The sequence below is a fragment of the Pseudorca crassidens genome, chromosome 19 (assembly GCF_039906515.1).
Source record: "Pseudorca crassidens isolate mPseCra1 chromosome 19, mPseCra1.hap1, whole genome shotgun sequence".
In the NCBI taxonomy this organism is placed as follows: domain Eukaryota; kingdom Metazoa; phylum Chordata; class Mammalia; order Artiodactyla; family Delphinidae; genus Pseudorca; species Pseudorca crassidens.
Window position 1 is genome coordinate 48,160,781 of NC_090314.1, and position 16,335 is coordinate 48,177,115.

The 16,335-nt window shown below is 57.8% G+C and overlaps 1 protein-coding gene across 8 annotated transcripts in view; it reads left to right on the top strand.

Annotated features, from left to right (window-relative positions):
• Positions 1-16,335, top strand: part of CRHR1 (corticotropin releasing hormone receptor 1) — a 51,987-nt gene that overhangs the window by 33,367 nt on the left and 2,285 nt on the right. For 4 of the 8 annotated variants that reach the window (XM_067716737.1, XM_067716735.1, XM_067716743.1 and 1 more), the window contains 7 exons: positions 4,567-4,652; positions 11,709-11,815; positions 12,598-12,718; positions 12,926-13,079; positions 13,373-13,433; positions 15,790-15,862; positions 16,076-16,212. In XM_067716737.1, the coding sequence (XP_067572838.1) occupies positions 4,567-4,652; positions 11,709-11,815; positions 12,598-12,718; positions 12,926-13,079; positions 13,373-13,433; positions 15,790-15,862; positions 16,076-16,212 (739 nt within the window). The remainder of the gene's footprint in view (positions 1-4,566; positions 4,653-11,708; positions 11,816-12,597; positions 12,719-12,925; positions 13,080-13,372; positions 13,434-15,789; positions 15,863-16,075; positions 16,213-16,335) is intronic. The other 4 variants (XM_067716740.1, XM_067716739.1, XM_067716738.1 and 1 more) reach the window with 3 other exon arrangements.

The window sequence follows — 16,335 nt, forward strand, 5'->3', positions numbered from 1 at the left end:
GATGGGGAGAGCTTGGGACTTGTTGGAGGTGGGGAAAATAATAATGACAATGACAGTAATAATAATGCCATTCATGGGTACAACCGCCATTGACCAGTGGCCAGCTCTGTGCTCTGCTGGGTATTCTGCTCGTTACTACTGATGCTCACGATACCCTGGAAGATGCTACATGTGACTGTGTTATATAACTAAGGCCTCCGAGGCTCAGAGAGGTTAGGGAAGTTGCCCAAGGTCAGCAGCTGGTAAGAGGTGAAGCTGGAATTTGCATCCGGGTCTGTCTGACACTTTCTTCTGCAGTTGACAAACTGGGTTAACGTTGGCATGAGCCATGAGGTAGGGCAGAAATCATCAGAAAGCCCTAACTTTGCTCAGAGAGGATACCAGGCCTATCCAGGGCCCTCCAGCCACGAGACGGGGGGACTCAGAGTTTTAGATCCGTAGGCAGGGGGCTTGTCCTTGCATGTAGGCCCACAGGTGGGGTGGGGGTGGGAGACGACTGCCCCGGGCAGGGTTTGTTCAGATACTTGATCCCCGTGTAAACACCCTGCTCCCCTGGGGCCCTGAGCCTCCACCTCCAGGCTTTGCGGCTTCTTGCTATGCCACCTGTCACCCTCAGAATTAATTTGCTCTCCCCTGTCAGTGCCTCACAGCCCCTGCTTATCAAGAGGCAACAGCTGCAGGCCAGGGGCCCTGAGCTGTCTGAGGGGAGGGTGGGGGGTTCCTTGGGTGGGCCCTTGGGATCTGGTGGGCCTGAGCTCAGAGCCCCCCAAGAGGTGACAGAGGGGGACCGCAGACACCAATTGTGACCTTCAACACAATTTTCCTCTCTTATGGCCCTCTGGCCCCTCCTCTGAGGATGGAGAAGGCTCGATGACGTGGCTTCTTAAGACTCTGTCCAGCTCAGAACTCCCAAGTTCCTTCTCCTGCCCCTCTCTTTTTTTTTTTCCCAGCTGGATTAATGGGGTTCGGGTTGGGGGCCACAGCCAAGGAGGGGTGGGAGGGCCCTGGGGAGGTGTTGGGACTGGGCGGGAGGCTGGAAGAGCCAGACCATGCAGTTTCGTGTGTCTGCAACTGCACCCTGGACACCAGGAGGAGAAGAAAGCCTGGAGGAGGTGTGCAGAGAATGCAAGTAGGAGGAAGGGCAGAAGGACCTAAAGGAGAGTTTGTGTATCCTGCCAGCCTCTAACTTGGGCCCATCGTAGTTGGAAATGCAGGCGAAGAGGCTAAAAATGCCCAAGGTCACAGGCTTGGAGGCAGCGCCGGAACTGGGGAGCCAGAGCCCTCCGGCTGTTCCCCTCAGCTCCCCAGAGAAAGGCAGCGTTAGGGCTGGTGCTTGCTGGGGCACGGGAGGGCTGCTTCCAGGAGGAACCCCCCCAAGTCCCCTCACCAGAGCACCAGGTCCTGTCACTTCCACCTCCAAAGTGAGTCTCATGTCTGACCCTCCCTGCCCTCCATCCCCAATGCCACTGCCCCGGTCCAGGGTACCCCAATCTCCAACCCTAGTTTCTCATCTGACCCTGTCACACCCTTGCTTGGAGTCAGCCCTTCTGTGGGTCCCCATTGCCCCCATGGTCAAGTCCACCCGCTAGCTACAATCCTGCCTACCTTTGCAGCCGGTCCCGGCCACTCCCCATGAACTACCCCCACTCTTGTCCCCAAAGGTGACTTGACGTGCCGCAAATAAACCTTTAGTGCCTGGGCACATATAACTCAATTGGGCAGCCCTGCCATAAGTGGAAGCCGGGAGTCTTGGGTTCTAGTCCCAGCTCCACCTGCACGCTGGTTAAGGAACCCTCTGCACTGGCTCTTCCCGGGCCTCAGTTTCTCCACCTGCAGGATGGGTGGTGGGAGGTTTGGGTGAGGTGCTCTCTCGGCTCCCTTGCGCTCCCCTCTGTGATCCCAGGAGGGGAGATGGAAGAGGTGATGGTTACTTGACGTGGGGGCAGGGCTGGAAGACTGCCCTTTCCAGGTGCCCCCAGTGCCAGAATGATGAGGAACACCCGTGTAATCAGTAGCGACTGGGAACGCAGAATCGTACCTAATCATTAGGCGCTCTTTAATTCATTACTGACAAGGTGCTGCCAGGACCTCTACACCTTCCCCTTAATGGCCTCCTTCCCACTGCATCTGATCTTCAAAGGAATGGGAAGCATTTCCCAAAATATCCATTTTCCCATGACTCTCCAGGAGGACTGCTCAGCTCAGCAATTAAAGACAAGGAAGTCGCCTCCTCCCTGGCAACGACTCGCGGCTTGTTGGGCCTGTTTTCTTGCAGGATCGCCTCCTGTAAGCCTGCTCCCTCTATGACCCGGCCTGGGAAGGACTCCAGGCTCCTGCCCCACCTATGGGATTCAAAGGGGAGCTTGAGCCAAGGGGATGCCTCCCGGAATCCCCGCCAGGGCCCCCTATGATAGCGACAAGCGACATGTTCTGAGTCTTAGGTAAGGTTATAGAAATATAGCTCCAAGACAATAATGGTAAGAATAACAGCACACACCACATGCCAGGTAGAGCTCCAAGCACCCTGTATACATCAGCTAAAAATGCCACTCAACCATTGAGGTAGGAACCCTTGTTAGCACCATTTCTGTCTTTGCAGATAAGGAAGCTGAGAAGTCGTGGGACTCATCCAGGTTCACACACAAAGCCAGTGGCAGCTGATGGCAGGATTCGAACCCAGGCTGTCTGGGTGGCGAGCTCGGAACACGACAGTATACTGCCTCTCTTAAGGCAGCAGCTCCCACCCCTGCCCTCATGCCCCTTCGCACCAGATCTCTGACCCCAAGTCCCTTTCTTTGAAGACACTATGGAGCAGCCTCTGGTCCCAGGCACCTTCCGTCCATGGCAGACACACTGGTTTCCCCTGCTTCCGTGCCTCCCCACAGGCGTCCCCGAAACCCCAGCCACCGAGCCCTCAGCCCTCTGGTAGCTTTTTCCTCATTCAGCAGTTAGGAGGGAATCGGCAGCATCTTCAACTCTGCCCAAGGGCTCAACTCTGCCGAGACTCAGGTCCACTGGCAGGGAAGCTGAGCAGAGCTTTAAAAATCCAGTTAGCCTCAGTTCCCCACTGGTGTGCTGTGCGAGAACAGCCTCTCGGCAGAAGGGCTGAGGGGCAGCGTTAGAGAGGAGGTCTCAGCCCGGCAGCCCTGGAGGCCAGGCCGGGGCTGCCTCTCCTGGGGAGGCAGCCGCAAACCCACCTCCCACCCCATCCTCTCCCTCCTGTGTGGTGCTGCCAGCAGAGAGGCAGGTCCCAGGCTGGACGGCCTCTTGGGGATCAGCTGGTCCAGCCCTTCCTCTTACACGTTAGGAGAGGGTCCTGAGAGGCCAGCTGGCCGATGGCACTCACGCAGTGGGGGCCCCCGTTTTGCCTCTCTCGTGGCGCTCTGCCACTGCTGGGACTGGGACTCAAGCAGCTTCCGCAACCTCCTTCGGCCCTGCTGGGGGGGTGATGTGAGGTGAAGGTCAGTGTGAGCCATGGAAAGGCTGCAGCAGGCGAGGGGCTCCGGTGGAAATGGCTCAAGCCTCTTCCAGCCAGTGCTTCCTGGTGTCAGGACCAGAATTTACTCAGGGAAACATAGTTAGAGCTACCCATGCCTGAGAGGGGTACAGGGTGGAGCAGGGTGACCTCCGCCAGCAAAGAGGAAAAGACTCCAGATTTGAATCTCCCTTGGACCCCACCCTACTGGGTTTCAGGGCCCTGGTGTCCCCGGGGGGCGGCCAGGAAGGAGGGTGTCCCAGAGCCCTGAAGCCAGGCCTCAGTTCAGACCACAGGCAACTCCCAGTCTCCTTAGAAGGTGACACGTTCTGGCTTCCAGGCTGATGACTGCTTGGATCCCCCCACCCCTTCCCGGGCCACATTCCTGCCTTTTTTTCCCAAGTGCCGTGTGCCAGGCTGGGAGCCAGTTGGAACGGATCCTAATTACGAAATAATTGCTACACGAGACCCACTCCCGTGACATCCCCCAGCACATCTCCCATCTCCTGCCACCTGTCGTCTTCTGTCCCGAGAGACCCCCACCACGGATGCTCCCACTACGTGACCCTCCAACATAAGGCCTGCCGTAGGGAAATGCCACCCTGGGGACCTTCCCTAACAGCTGCCCTGTGATCCCCACCCCCGTGAGACACTGCTACCCTGTGAGACCCCAAAATGGGAGATTTCTCAGAAGGGTGCCCACTGTAATCTGCCCCACATAAGGGCTTGCAAGGAAGCAGGAAACGGCCCGGTGAGCTGGTCAGGCCTCTGCCCGTGGGCCAGTCCCGTGGGCATGATTGTGCCAGCCTGGGTGGGCAGAGCCATGGCCCCGTGGGCACGCATTGGGGTCACCACTGTACCTCTGTGGGGGGCCAGTGGGCAGAAAGAGGCAGGAAGGTGGAGGTAGTAAGAAAGCTCCTCCCCCCAGCTTCACCCCAGAGCCCCCCAGCTTCACCCCAGAGCCCCCCAGCAAGCCGGCTCCTGTGCTGGCCCAGAAGGACGGTTAGATGGACAGTCGAATGGACGGACAGATGCTCAGTTACTCTTTGGGAGAGGAGCCACGGGTCACTTTGACTCTCTTCTTTTTCCAGACAACGGCTACCGGGAGTGCCTGGCCAATGGCACCTGGGCCGCCCGCGTGAACTACTCAGAATGCCAGGAGATCCTTAGCGAGGAGGTGAGGCTCCGAGCCAGCTACCCTGTTGAGGGCTGGGCCTGGGCCCCCAGCACGGCTCTGTGCCTGCTACCAGCCAGTCGGATGGGAGAGCCAGAGGCTGAGAGAAGCCAACTGGGGAGCCAGAACTAGGCCAGCCCGTGAGTGGGCATCCTCAAGGGAGGGTGAGGCCAGAGGGCAGCGGGCAGGCTCTGACAGCGTTGAGTTGAGTCTCCCTCCCTCCCTCCCTCCTTCCTAGCTCACTGGGACCGGTTCTCATCCGTTTACACCCCACCCACTGGAGTGACACATCCAGGTCCAGCCAGGGTCCTGCGTTCGAATCCGGGATGTGGGTGGGAGGAGCCATGGAGCTGGAAAAAGCCCTTGAAGAGCCTTTCAAATATTTAAATGTTTTTGAGAAAGACGTTGCTTAGACGCAATACAAAATTCAACAGGTACAAATGGGAAAACAAAATAATCTCGCTCCCAGCCCTGTCCCAGCCCACTGGGCTCCCACACCAGAGGTCACCATTTTGCCAGTTTCTTAAGAGTTCTTCCAGAGGCAGTCTCTGCATAGGCAAGCAATTATGTATATATATTCTTTTTTGTTTTTCACCCAAACGTTGCCTATTATACACTTCGTTCAACACCTTGCTTTTTTCATATAATCGTCCGTCTTGGCGATTGTTCCATATCAGTACGTAAAGAGCATCTTCGTTCTTCTATTTTACATTTGCATAATATCACATTGTACAGATGTTCCATAGCTTAGTTAACCAGTCTTTATTCTCATCTTTGCTTATGACAAACAGTGCCGCAGTGAATAACGGTGATGTTTGGCAGACGCATGGGCATATCTGTCGTTCTGTGTTGCTGCCACCTCCGTCCCCCTTGTCTCCTCCCCGACATCTCCACCCACCCCTTTGGCGGGTGCTGAGGAAGGTGGGAGTCATGGAGAGGGAAGAAGGAGTGAGCAGAAAGGAAAGGGCAGATGGGAGATGCCCCCAGTTGTCCAAGGGCCCCAGGCTGCTGGGGCGTGGGAGAGAGGGGCTGGTCTAGGCAGTTCCAAGAATTCCAGTGCCTAAAAGATCTAACCTGGAAGGGACCTTGGAGACCCTCCATCCCATCTCGATCTGCCTGGGGATAAGAATCATCCTGCGCGCTTGTTCAAATACAGGGCTGCACCCAACATCCGATAAACTCTCCAAGGACAACCTGGGAATCTGTATTTTTAACAAGTGCAGGGGGGAGTGTGGGGGAGGGGTGATGGGGAAAAAGTGAGGAACTCTGATCTAGGGTAACCCATTCACCTTACAGCGAGGGAGACTGAGGCCCAGAAAGGGGGAGTGACTCACACAAAGTAACACAGCCAGCGTGAGGCAGAGCCTGGACCCCGGGGCTTTGGAGGCGGCTCCCTTTGCCCAGAACCAGGGACTTGGCGTGCAGTGAGGTTGATGGTGGGAGAACAGCTCTCCCCACCTAGCACTCTGCCCATCCCCCCCCACCCCACGCATGCCTGGGTTAGCCGCTCCCCCAGGCTGCCTGGCCTCACATCACTGAGATACTGGGGCTCTGCTGTCTCCTTGTAGAAGCTGCAAAGGTAGGGCAGTGCTTAGCCCAAAAGAATGACACGCTCTTTAGTAGTTCTGCTTTGGCAGACGAAAGAGTTACTTGGGATGCAGGGCGAGAGGCTTCCTGGCATCTAATGTCACACAGGCCAGGCCGTATGGTCCATCCCAGGCCGGGTGGGTTGGCCCAGCTCCCCAGTGACCTGACCTGAGCAAAGATAGCCCCCAGGTTGCTAAGCATCTACATGGTGAGCCAACCCCAGAAGTCCAGGGCTGGGGAGGAAGGAAGTAAGGTTCCCATGTTGGGAAACGTAGTCAAACCAGAAGAGATGGGCTCGGGTAGGGCTCGGGTGGGCAACTCCTTACCTAGCACACAGCGGAGTGGGGAACTCCTTACCTAGCACACAGTAGAGGAGGCAGGGGGATGGGAAAGGCGGGTCAGTGTTGTCTGCAGCTCTTAGGACCGCAGTTCACGCCCGGAGAGGGACAGTGTCGGGGAGCACAGCTAAGGCAAGAAGCCTGCAGCCTCTCCGTCGCACCCCACCCTGCGCTTTGATCATCCTGCTGGGTCTGCAGGGCCTGAGGCTGACCGTGTGTCTCCAAGGGGAGGTCAGGTCTCCAGCCTCCTGCCTTAGGACAGACACCCCTCCCCCACCCCAGAGAAGCGGGCGTCTGTCCCCTTCTTGGACATCACCAAGCTGGAGACGTCACAGCTGCCTTCAATCTCCCTCCCTGCATTGGCGCCTCCTGAACGTCAGAGGACATTCACAGGCCCCCAAATCTCTCCTGCTCTAATTTAAGCCCCTTCCTTCTAGTTGGCTGACGGGGGACACTCAGCAGCCCCCCTTGCCCCCAACACCCTTCAAAGAATCAGGGGCAGAGGCCCTTCTCCACTCTGCAGCTCCCACCCCTTCTGCCTGGATGGGGTCTCTCCCTCTCTCCACCAGCGGGTTGGGGGGAGAAGGCGGATTAGGGGGCACCAGCTTCTCATCAGGCCCCTCTTAGGCAGTGTAACGGGAACAGCACCGGCTTTGGAGGGGTTTGGATTCTGGTTCCAGCACATGTGCTGTGTGACCCTGGGCAGGTAGCTCAGCCTCACTAAGTCTCAGCTTCCTCGTCTGTAAAAGGTCGGAGAGCCGTTCAGTCTGCCTCCTGGGGGAGGGAGGGCGGTGTCCGCCTGCATCTTGGCCTGTAGAGGGCGCTCCATCTATCCGCCACCCCTCGGCCTCATCACCTGAGCTCAGGGGAGGCTGTTGTGTTCACCAGGGAGGGGGGATGGTTGGGGGGGGTCACCAACCATCGGTCACCCCCGATGGGGTCACGGGCACCCCCGTTCGTCTGGTTGCAGCGCTCACCCCCACCCGGGCTGCCCCGCCCACCCTTTCCCCGGCAGCCCCCGCTGGCCACTTTGCCTAGCACTCTGGGTAATCAGTTAATTTAATTAGTGAAAATGCCATCCCCTTCTGCCAGCCCCCAGCCTCGCCAGACCCCTCCCCATTCCCAAGACTCCCCGTCCCCTCCTGGAACTACTGGGAAAGAGCAAGAGGAATGTCGCCAATTAACCGAGCAGCCGATTTCTCAGCTCTGGGCCCGGACTCAACCCTAATTAAGCATCAGCGCCCCAGGAGCTGCAGATAATGGATTCGCAGAACCACTGCCTGTGAAATGAGACTTGTGAGGGCGCCCAGAGGCCAGGCCAGGGAGGAGACCTGCCCACAGCCATCACCAGCAGGGGACAGGCCCCCAGCCGGGGAGCTTGCTCCATGCATGGCCCAGCCCCTGCAGTGACCCCCACCCCGGCACCAGCCTGCACCCTCCCCACACACACACTTGTCTCCCTCCACTGCAGAGACACCCCAAACTGCCCCAGACAGCTCTCCCGTCCCCCCACCGCTCCCTTGACACTTGCACACACTCTGCTTCCCTCCCCTACACTCTGCTGAGCTCGGAGAGCCCTGGCCTCCGGCACATCCTGGGAGGGCACACACTTTGATGGGACATAAGAGGGGCTCTGGGGGTGTGGGCTCGTGGGCCGGCGTTCACTGCTCGCAGAGGGCGTTGGTTCGACCAGGGCTTCTGGAATGCTTAGGAATCATCTGGACTTCTTGCTAAAATGAAGATTCTGACTCAGTGGATCTGGGGTGGGGCTTGAGGTTCTGCATTTCTTAAGATTCCTGCAAGCTCCTAGGTGATGCTGACGTTGCTGGTCTGGGGACCACACTTTGGGGAAGCAAGGGGCTGGAGTGCCCAGGGTGGGGTGAGGGAGTAGCTCAGGAAACCCAGGTGGAGAGGGAGAGCCTCAAAACGGGGTGGATGGGGGTGGGAGAGAGGCTGGGGCAGTGGGGACCAGGCGGGGAGAACCCATCATGCCATCCTGAAAAGGCATCAGGACAGGTCTGACACTGCCACCACTTGGGACCAGGTGTGCCTGCAGAGAGTCTGGTCAGAATTACTTATTGGATTCTGGTCCGTGAGGGTGCAGAGGAGTGGCTTCTGCCCAGTGCCACACTGCGCCACCCTCTTCAGGGTACTTACCTGCCAGTCTCTGGTCTCCAGACTGGACAAGGACAGAGTGCTGGTCAGGTCCCCAGGGACTGGCTGTGTCCATGTGACCTTCAGGCGTCCCAGCTGCTTCTGCAGTTAACGGTGGCTTTCTCTCAGGAGGTCACCGACTGTCTCTCAGGGTGTCACTGGGTGTCTCTTAGGATGTTGCCGGCTGTTCTTTCCGGGTATCGTTGAACACCCCTCAGGGTATCACTGACCGCCTCTTGCGGGTGACTGGCCATCTCTCCTGGTGATGCCGGTCATCTCGGGATGGCACTGCCACCTCTCCAGCAGTCTTCTCAGGCTCTTGCGGCACCGTAACCCCCCAGCTGCCTTGCATCAGGCTGATGTGGCAGCTGAGAAGCAGGGCTGGGAGCCAGCCTGGGCCCTGCAGCTCAAGGAGTCAGGCAAACGTGGTCCCCTGCATGGTTCGGCCCAATTCTCCCCGCTCAGCCTCAGTGGAGAAAACCCCTCATGAGCCCCCCACCTCCCCGTAGAAGCTCCCTGAGAACTCTGGGCCCAGGACGAAGACAGTGCTTCTGTTCTCGGTCCTTGCTTATCCCCCAAGAAATGCACCGTGGGAACAGAGGAAGGAGGGTCTTTAAGGCCACGCAGACCTGGATGCCGATGCTGGGCCGATTATGCAGCCCCTTCACCTGGAGAAACGGGGACAGAAGGACACTCTCAGAGGGCAGTTGTGAGAAAGAAAAGCAGTGATGTCTGTAAAGCCCCTGGCGCAGTGCCCGGCATACAGTCGGTGCTTAATAAATGACTCATGCCACCCCAGACCAGAGGACCCCGGCTCGGCCTGCTGTGGGGAGCAGTGAAGGGCCTCCCTGCACACTCTGCTCATCTTGCCCACCTGGGCCTGTGTGTGAAGCTGGGGCATCACACCGTTCTGGGCTCCACAGACTCTGCCATTACCCAGGGGCTTCGCAGCATGGATTTGTGGAAAATTTAATAAGAGGAAATTAAATGTCAGTTCCAGACAGGCGGGATGTGTGCATATCTGCTGGAGTCTCTGGACTTGGCATCTACCGCCAGGCACTCAGAGATGCTACCCCGCCGCCCCCCGCGTTTATTTGATGGCAATGAATACCCTCTGCCCCTCCCGCCCTCTCTCCCCACTGCCATTTACACCTCGCTGGGTCTCAGCGCTCCAGAGCCTGAGCTGCTAATGTGATTTCCTGTCATGTTCCTGAAAGCTTCTTCCAGGAAAACCAGCCCCTAGAACAGAGCTGCCTGGGCCTCAGAGCTTCTTTGGTGAGGATACCCCTTCAGAAGGGGGAGAGCGGGGGCTGGGAGAGCAGGGGAGCGAGGGCCTCACCCCTTCTCAGATGCCTGTTAGGTGTCCTGCTTCAGAGGTGCACCTCTTGTCCTTGGGTGGGTGAGTTTAGGCCTCAGTTTCCTCATCTGGAAGATGGGTAGGGCTGGACTTGATCCCTTGGGACCAGTTCTGATGCCCGTGGATTCTGTAATTCCGACAGGAGGGTCCACGGAGAGCCAGGAGCTCCGGTGGCTCTGAAAGGGTGCACAAAGTCTCCTGCGAGCTTATCTTGTTCTCAATACTTGCCAGTTTCCGGGCATCATCATGCCCGTGCCCCACCCCAGAACCTGGAAAGGGTGAGGGAGGCAGGGGTTACCAGGGACCCTCCCCTCACAAAAGCCAGTGCCTTTCCAACATCCATTTTTCCTTCCTGCACTCGACACACAGTTCCCAGCGCTCCACCGTGTGCCACCCTCTGGCTCTTTAGCCCCTGCCCTCTTGGGACCTACAAAAGGGTGAAGGGGGCCTTTGCTCTCACGGGGTCAGGAGTCTGCAGAGAGCTGGGCCCTGGAGACCCCAGTCCACCATCATGGGGTCGGGACCCGTCTTCTGCCTCAGCATCTTGTCAATCTGCACATGAAGGTGAGAGGTGGTTTGAAGCTGAGTGACCTTGGACGAGTCCGCGTACTTTGGGGCCTGTTTTTCTGCAAAATAAGGTACAGACCCCCTACTGGCTCTTCCCCCAGTGTTGCCTTGAGGGTTTGAGAAGATAACAGATAGGAAAATACTCTGTAGGGAATTCCCTGGCGGTCCAGTGGTTAGGACTCCTAGCTTTCATCACTACCGAGGGCCCGGGTTCAATCCCTGGTCGAGGAACTAAGATCCTGCAAGCCGCGCAGCGCGGCCAAAAAGAAAAAAAAAAGGAAAGAAAATACTCTGTAAGCGGGAGGGCTTCCACACTCATGGAGCGAACTTTGATTGGAAAGGGGCCTGCCGCGTTTCCCAGCTTCCATCAGTGTGTGAAATGAATTAAGTAATAACATTGGGAACTTTGTTTTAGTCCTGGGAGAGGACCCCACTGACTTCAAGCAGACCCCCTGGGCCAGGGGTGGGACCCGGGAAGCAAGTCAGAGAGCCTAGAGAGGTTGTTTATGGTTTCTAATGGTTCTGTGGACGCTAACCCACGGCAACGGCCCTTCCCCCTCCTCGCTGAGAGGAGCGGGCCTCAACTGCAGGGAGGGATTTAGGGGTGATGGAGAGCATGGTGGCTCAACTCAGAAACGGGAGGAGGAGAGACGTCCTAGAGGGTTGGTCTGCACCACAAGGGCCACCTGGTGTTGGGACTGAATGGAAACGTGAACGTGAGAGAACATCCGTGAGCCGTGCATGCGTGTTTGTGCGCACAGGGTGGGGAACCCTATGTGATATGGAGATTCAAGTTAACTGACAATTTTCCCACAGCACGGAGCAGTGCACAGAGCATGGGATTGGGGGACAGACAGACAGACATAGACTCAGATTGGACGGCACTGCTCTAGGACAACACCTCACGCATAGCAGGGGCTCCGGAAGGGACAACTATTGTTATCATGGTCCACTTTGTCCCAGGCACCTGTGGGGGTGGGCTGTCCCGGCACATCCAGTGGGCACAGGGGCACAGCTGTGAAGGAGCCTCACCTCTGCCCCTCTCTTCTGCCTCAGAAGAAGAGCAAAGTACACTACCACGTTGCCGTCATCATCAACTACCTGGGCCACTGCATCTCCCTGGTAGCCCTCCTGGTGGCCTTTGTCCTATTTCTGCGGCTCAGGTGAGGAGACCCTGGCACTGTCCCCCGCCACCCCCCCCCAAGCCTTGAGCAGCGGGGAGAAGTAAGATACAGGAGGCAGCGGTGGGCTGGAGGAGTCCAGCTCTCTCACCTCAGTGGGAGCAGGTGACAGATATAGATGTCCCAGGTCCCTTGGAACCTCTGGCAGGGTCACTTCTGCAACCCTGCCCAGTGACTGCAGAGGGGAGGGGGATGGCCAAAGCCCAGGCTCACCTGTGTCACCCACACCCAGGCCGGGCTGCACCCATTTGGGAGACCAGGAAGGTGGAGCCCACTTTGGGTTTGAAGCTGCCTGGGCCCAGCACAACTGCCAAGGATGCAGGTGGCGGTGCCAGCCAGGTCTGTGCCAGGAATGGGGGCTGTCAGCAGGGGCTGAGCATCAGGGCTGAAAGCTGGGAGGGAGGCCTATTGCTGCAGGCCTTTTATGTTTTCTGAGCCTCAAACTTGGAGCTACAGGGAGGGAAGAGTGCTCATGGGAGAAGGGGCGTCCCTAGCAGCCAGCAGCCCCTGGTCCCTGCAGCATTGGCCATGTGGCAGGCTCTGCCCTGGAGCTTAGGTCTGGGTGGGCCACAGTTAGGAAGGGGCCTGTGGGACGTCAGGAGAGCCGCCGCTGCCGCCTCCCAGTGTGACTTAGTCAGCCCGCCCCGCTCGGAGCCTCGGTTTCCGCATTCATGCATCTGGGCTGGAGTGACGCTGGTGACCTAGCCGTCATCTCCTCTCTCCTCCTCTTCCGCCTGTCGCCCACCCTCCCCTGCCGCCCACAGGAGCATCCGGTGCCTGAGAAACACCATCCACTGGAACCTCATCTCGGCCTTCATCCTGCGGAATGCCACGTGGTTCGTGGTCCAGCTCACCATGAGCCCGGAAGTCCACCAGAGCAACGTGGTGTGTCCTGGAGGGGCAGGCCCAGGGTCAGGGGAGGGGTCTGGGTGGGGCTGCCTTTGCAGAGGAGGGACCAGAGCCAGGCCTTGGAGCCCACAGCACAGGAGTGGACCCTGGGGGGTGCCCCATCCTGCCGGGAGGAGGCCCCAGGCTGCTCCCTCCCATCCCCCCTCCCTGGTTAACCGTCACCTCTGATGGCGCGGGCGGCAGGGCTGGTGCAGGCTGGTGACAGCCGCCTACAACTACTTCCACGTGACCAACTTCTTCTGGATGTTTGGCGAGGGCTGCTACCTGCACACAGCCATCGTGCTGACTTACTCCACCGACCGGCTGCGCAAGTGGATGTTCATCTGCATCGGCTGGGGTGAGCGGGCCAGCCCCCCGCCCTGACCCGCCGTCCTCTCCCCACCCACACTCAGACCGGCCGGCTGAGGGCCTGAGACTGAGGCCGGGTTAGGGTGGTGGGGTGTGCACACAGCCCTCCGCCGCTACCTGGGGGGCAGGGACGATGGGAACATCTTAAAGGAGGCATGGTAGGCCAGTGAGTACCTGGGGAGGCCCTGCCCGCCTCTAGGCCCTGGGCTGCGCTGGGGTCTTCCAGGCCTGCATCCCCCAGACTCCACCGACAGGCCCTGTGACAGCCGGTCTCTCCCCCAGGTGTGCCTTTCCCCATCATCGTTGCCTGGGCCATTGGGAAGCTGTACTACGACAATGAGAAGTAAGTCACCTCTTCTTCACTGTCCTCAGGGCCCCCTGAGCCCCGAGATCCAGGCTTCCAGCCCCGCTCTGCCTGATGCTCCTCAGGGACCTTCAGCCATGTCACCTTCCCTGTCAGGGCCACAGTTTCTTCATCCACATAGGGAGGGTGCTGGAGGTCAGATTCAAACTGAGTCTCCCTAACAGTGTTCTGCCTGAGGTGGGGCTGGACGGGCAGGTCCAGGCTCTTTTGTCTGTCTCAGGCTTTCACCACAGGCAGAACAACCTAAAGGTTACTGGCAGTCCCTGGAGCCCAGCCACCCAGGTTCTGAACTGTGGCTCCCATCATTAAGTAGCTTTATGACCTTGGGCTAGTTACTACAGTGTGCCTCAGTTTCCTCATCTGTAAAATGGGCATCCTCATAATAGTGCCTCCCTCAAAGTGTGAGGATGACATGAGTTAATATATGTTAAGCATTTAGAATAGAGTCTGGCACATAGTAAATGTCATATAAATGTTTTCTATTAATAAAGACTTGTTTTAACAAACGATTCCATTGATTTAATAGGAACTGATCCAGACAATCTCAGACTCCTTCCAGCTCTAAAGTCCTGAGGGGCTGTTCTTAAATGGAAGTAGGTGTTCCCAATCACCCCTGAAAACTGCACGTCCGCTGCAGTGGTTCTCAGCCTTGGCTTGGGTTAGAATCACGCAGGAAGCTTTAAAAAGTACCGATGCCCAGGTCTGACCTCCAGAGAGTTGGATGTTATTGGTCTGGAGTGTGGCCTGGGCACCAGGATTTTTTAAACCTGCCCAGGTGATTCTAATATGAAGCTAAGATTGAGAACCACTGAAAAAGAGAGGCAGAAAAAGTGGACATAGATGGCCAGAGGAGGTGCCAGGATCTTCTTTGCCAAAGTGGCCTCAGGAACCCACTGTCTGGCCGGGGTTCCAGGCGGCCTCCATCACCATGGCTATTCCTCTCCACCCCTGACAAGGAGCCTGGAAAATTATATTCACGTTTAGGAAGGATCGAGGTGATCCCTCCTGACTCCGGCCCAGCCTGGCTGGCGCTCTCTGCATTTGCACAGCCGGTGGTATGGGGACCTGAACTGGGAGTGGGGGGGCAGCTGACAAGCAGGACTGAGGGCTTGGCAGTGATTCCAGAATGGAGGCCAGGGTCTCAGAACAGGAGCATTGTAAATCCTGGGCGATGGAGCCTGTGCCTGCAGGTGTGAAGGTGAGTACAGGGAAGGAAGAACAGGTTTCCAAAAGCTGCGCAGTGTGTGCGTCTGGGCGCATCTTGGAGCAAAAAGGGTGGCTGAGCACAGAGGAAGGTTGGTCTGAGCGTCTCTGGAGCTCCACCTTGTGGTAAGATTCTGACACTGCAGCAGAAGGGATCCAGGTGTGAGACCTGAGAGAGACTGCAGGCTCTGGGGCCAAGGACTGGACCTGGCCCCAGGACAGCTTGCGTTTGGTCTGCCTCGTGTTTTTTGAAAACTTGAATTGCTTCCAAACTTTGAAGAAGTCAAGAGGTTTCACATAAAAATCTCAGTTTAGGGCTTCCCTGGTGGCTCAGTGGTTGAGAGTCTGCCTGCCGATGCAGGGGACGCGGGTTCGTGCCCCGGTCCGGGAAGATCCCACATGCCGCGGAGCGGCTGTGCCCGTGAGCCGTGGCCGCTGAGCCTGCGCGTCCGGAGCCTGTGCTCCGCAGCGGGAGAGGCCACAGCAGTGAGGCCCGCGTACCGCAAAAAAAAAAAAAAAAAACTCAGTTTATTGTTTATGGAAGCAAGCTGAGATCTAAGTACTGCGGATCTGCATGCCCGAGGGTCCATCGTCTCTGCACAAGGACATGGGACTTCCTATGTGCCTCATCCCAACCCACACCCCGAGCTCCCTAGATCTTGCTGGAGGGAAGCTCAAGAAGACGAAAAGCAAGTCTGCCTCTCACGACAGGTGGAACCTGTAGATTCTCTGCCTCTGGGTCGTTCAGGCTGCCATTAAACAAATTCAGAGATTGTTAGCTACTGAGCGTCACTGCATGACATGTACAGGGCAAGGCCCCCCTCGTGGGCCTGCACCAGAGACACAGTGGGGACTGAGGCGAGCAGTGTGTGTTGGACCCATGCCCGTTCTATTCAGTGGTCTTTTCCCCAATCCCCCTCCCTGCCACAGTGCCTGCTTCCAGCTTTACATCTCAAAGGACGCTATCCATTCTGCAGATGGAAAGCTATCTTGACCTTCTGCTGGGGTTGGAATTGGGGCACCCAGATCCTGGGTTTTGGCTCCAGTCCTGGCCTGACCAAGCCCTGTTCCTCCCTCATGCCACTGAACTGGACCCAGGTGACCCTCTCCTCTCACCTCTGTGGCCCTCTAGGTGCTGGTTTGGCAAAAGGCCTGGGGTGTACACGGACTACATCTACCAGGGCCCCATGATCTTGGTCCTGCTGGTAAGAACTTGGGTAGGGGGACAGGAGAGAGGGGCTCAGTGGGGAGGGGCAAGCAAGGCTTACAGTGGACTAAAAGGATCCCTCTACCTAGAAGTGGCGGGCAGAGGGCCAGGAATATATAAGGGCTCATGAAGGTAGAGGGAGAGCAGCAAGGGGGCAGAGAGCAGACCTGGGACAGCTGAATCCCTGCCCTGTCCCCCACCTTCCCTCCAGCATCTTGCACACACCCATGCCCAGGCCATCCCACCGTGTGTCAAATTACAGATCAATTTCATCTTCCTTTTCAACATCGTCCGCATCCTCATGACCAAACTCCGGGCATCCACCACGTCTGAGACCATCCAGTACAGGTAACCCGACCCGCCACCCCTACCCGTGGGGCGCTTCAGAGATCCCAGCCTCGGGCCTGGGGTGTCCCCCCAGGCCTGAGAGTCCCTCCTGAAACCCCAGCTCCCCTTGGGGAGCTGCTACAG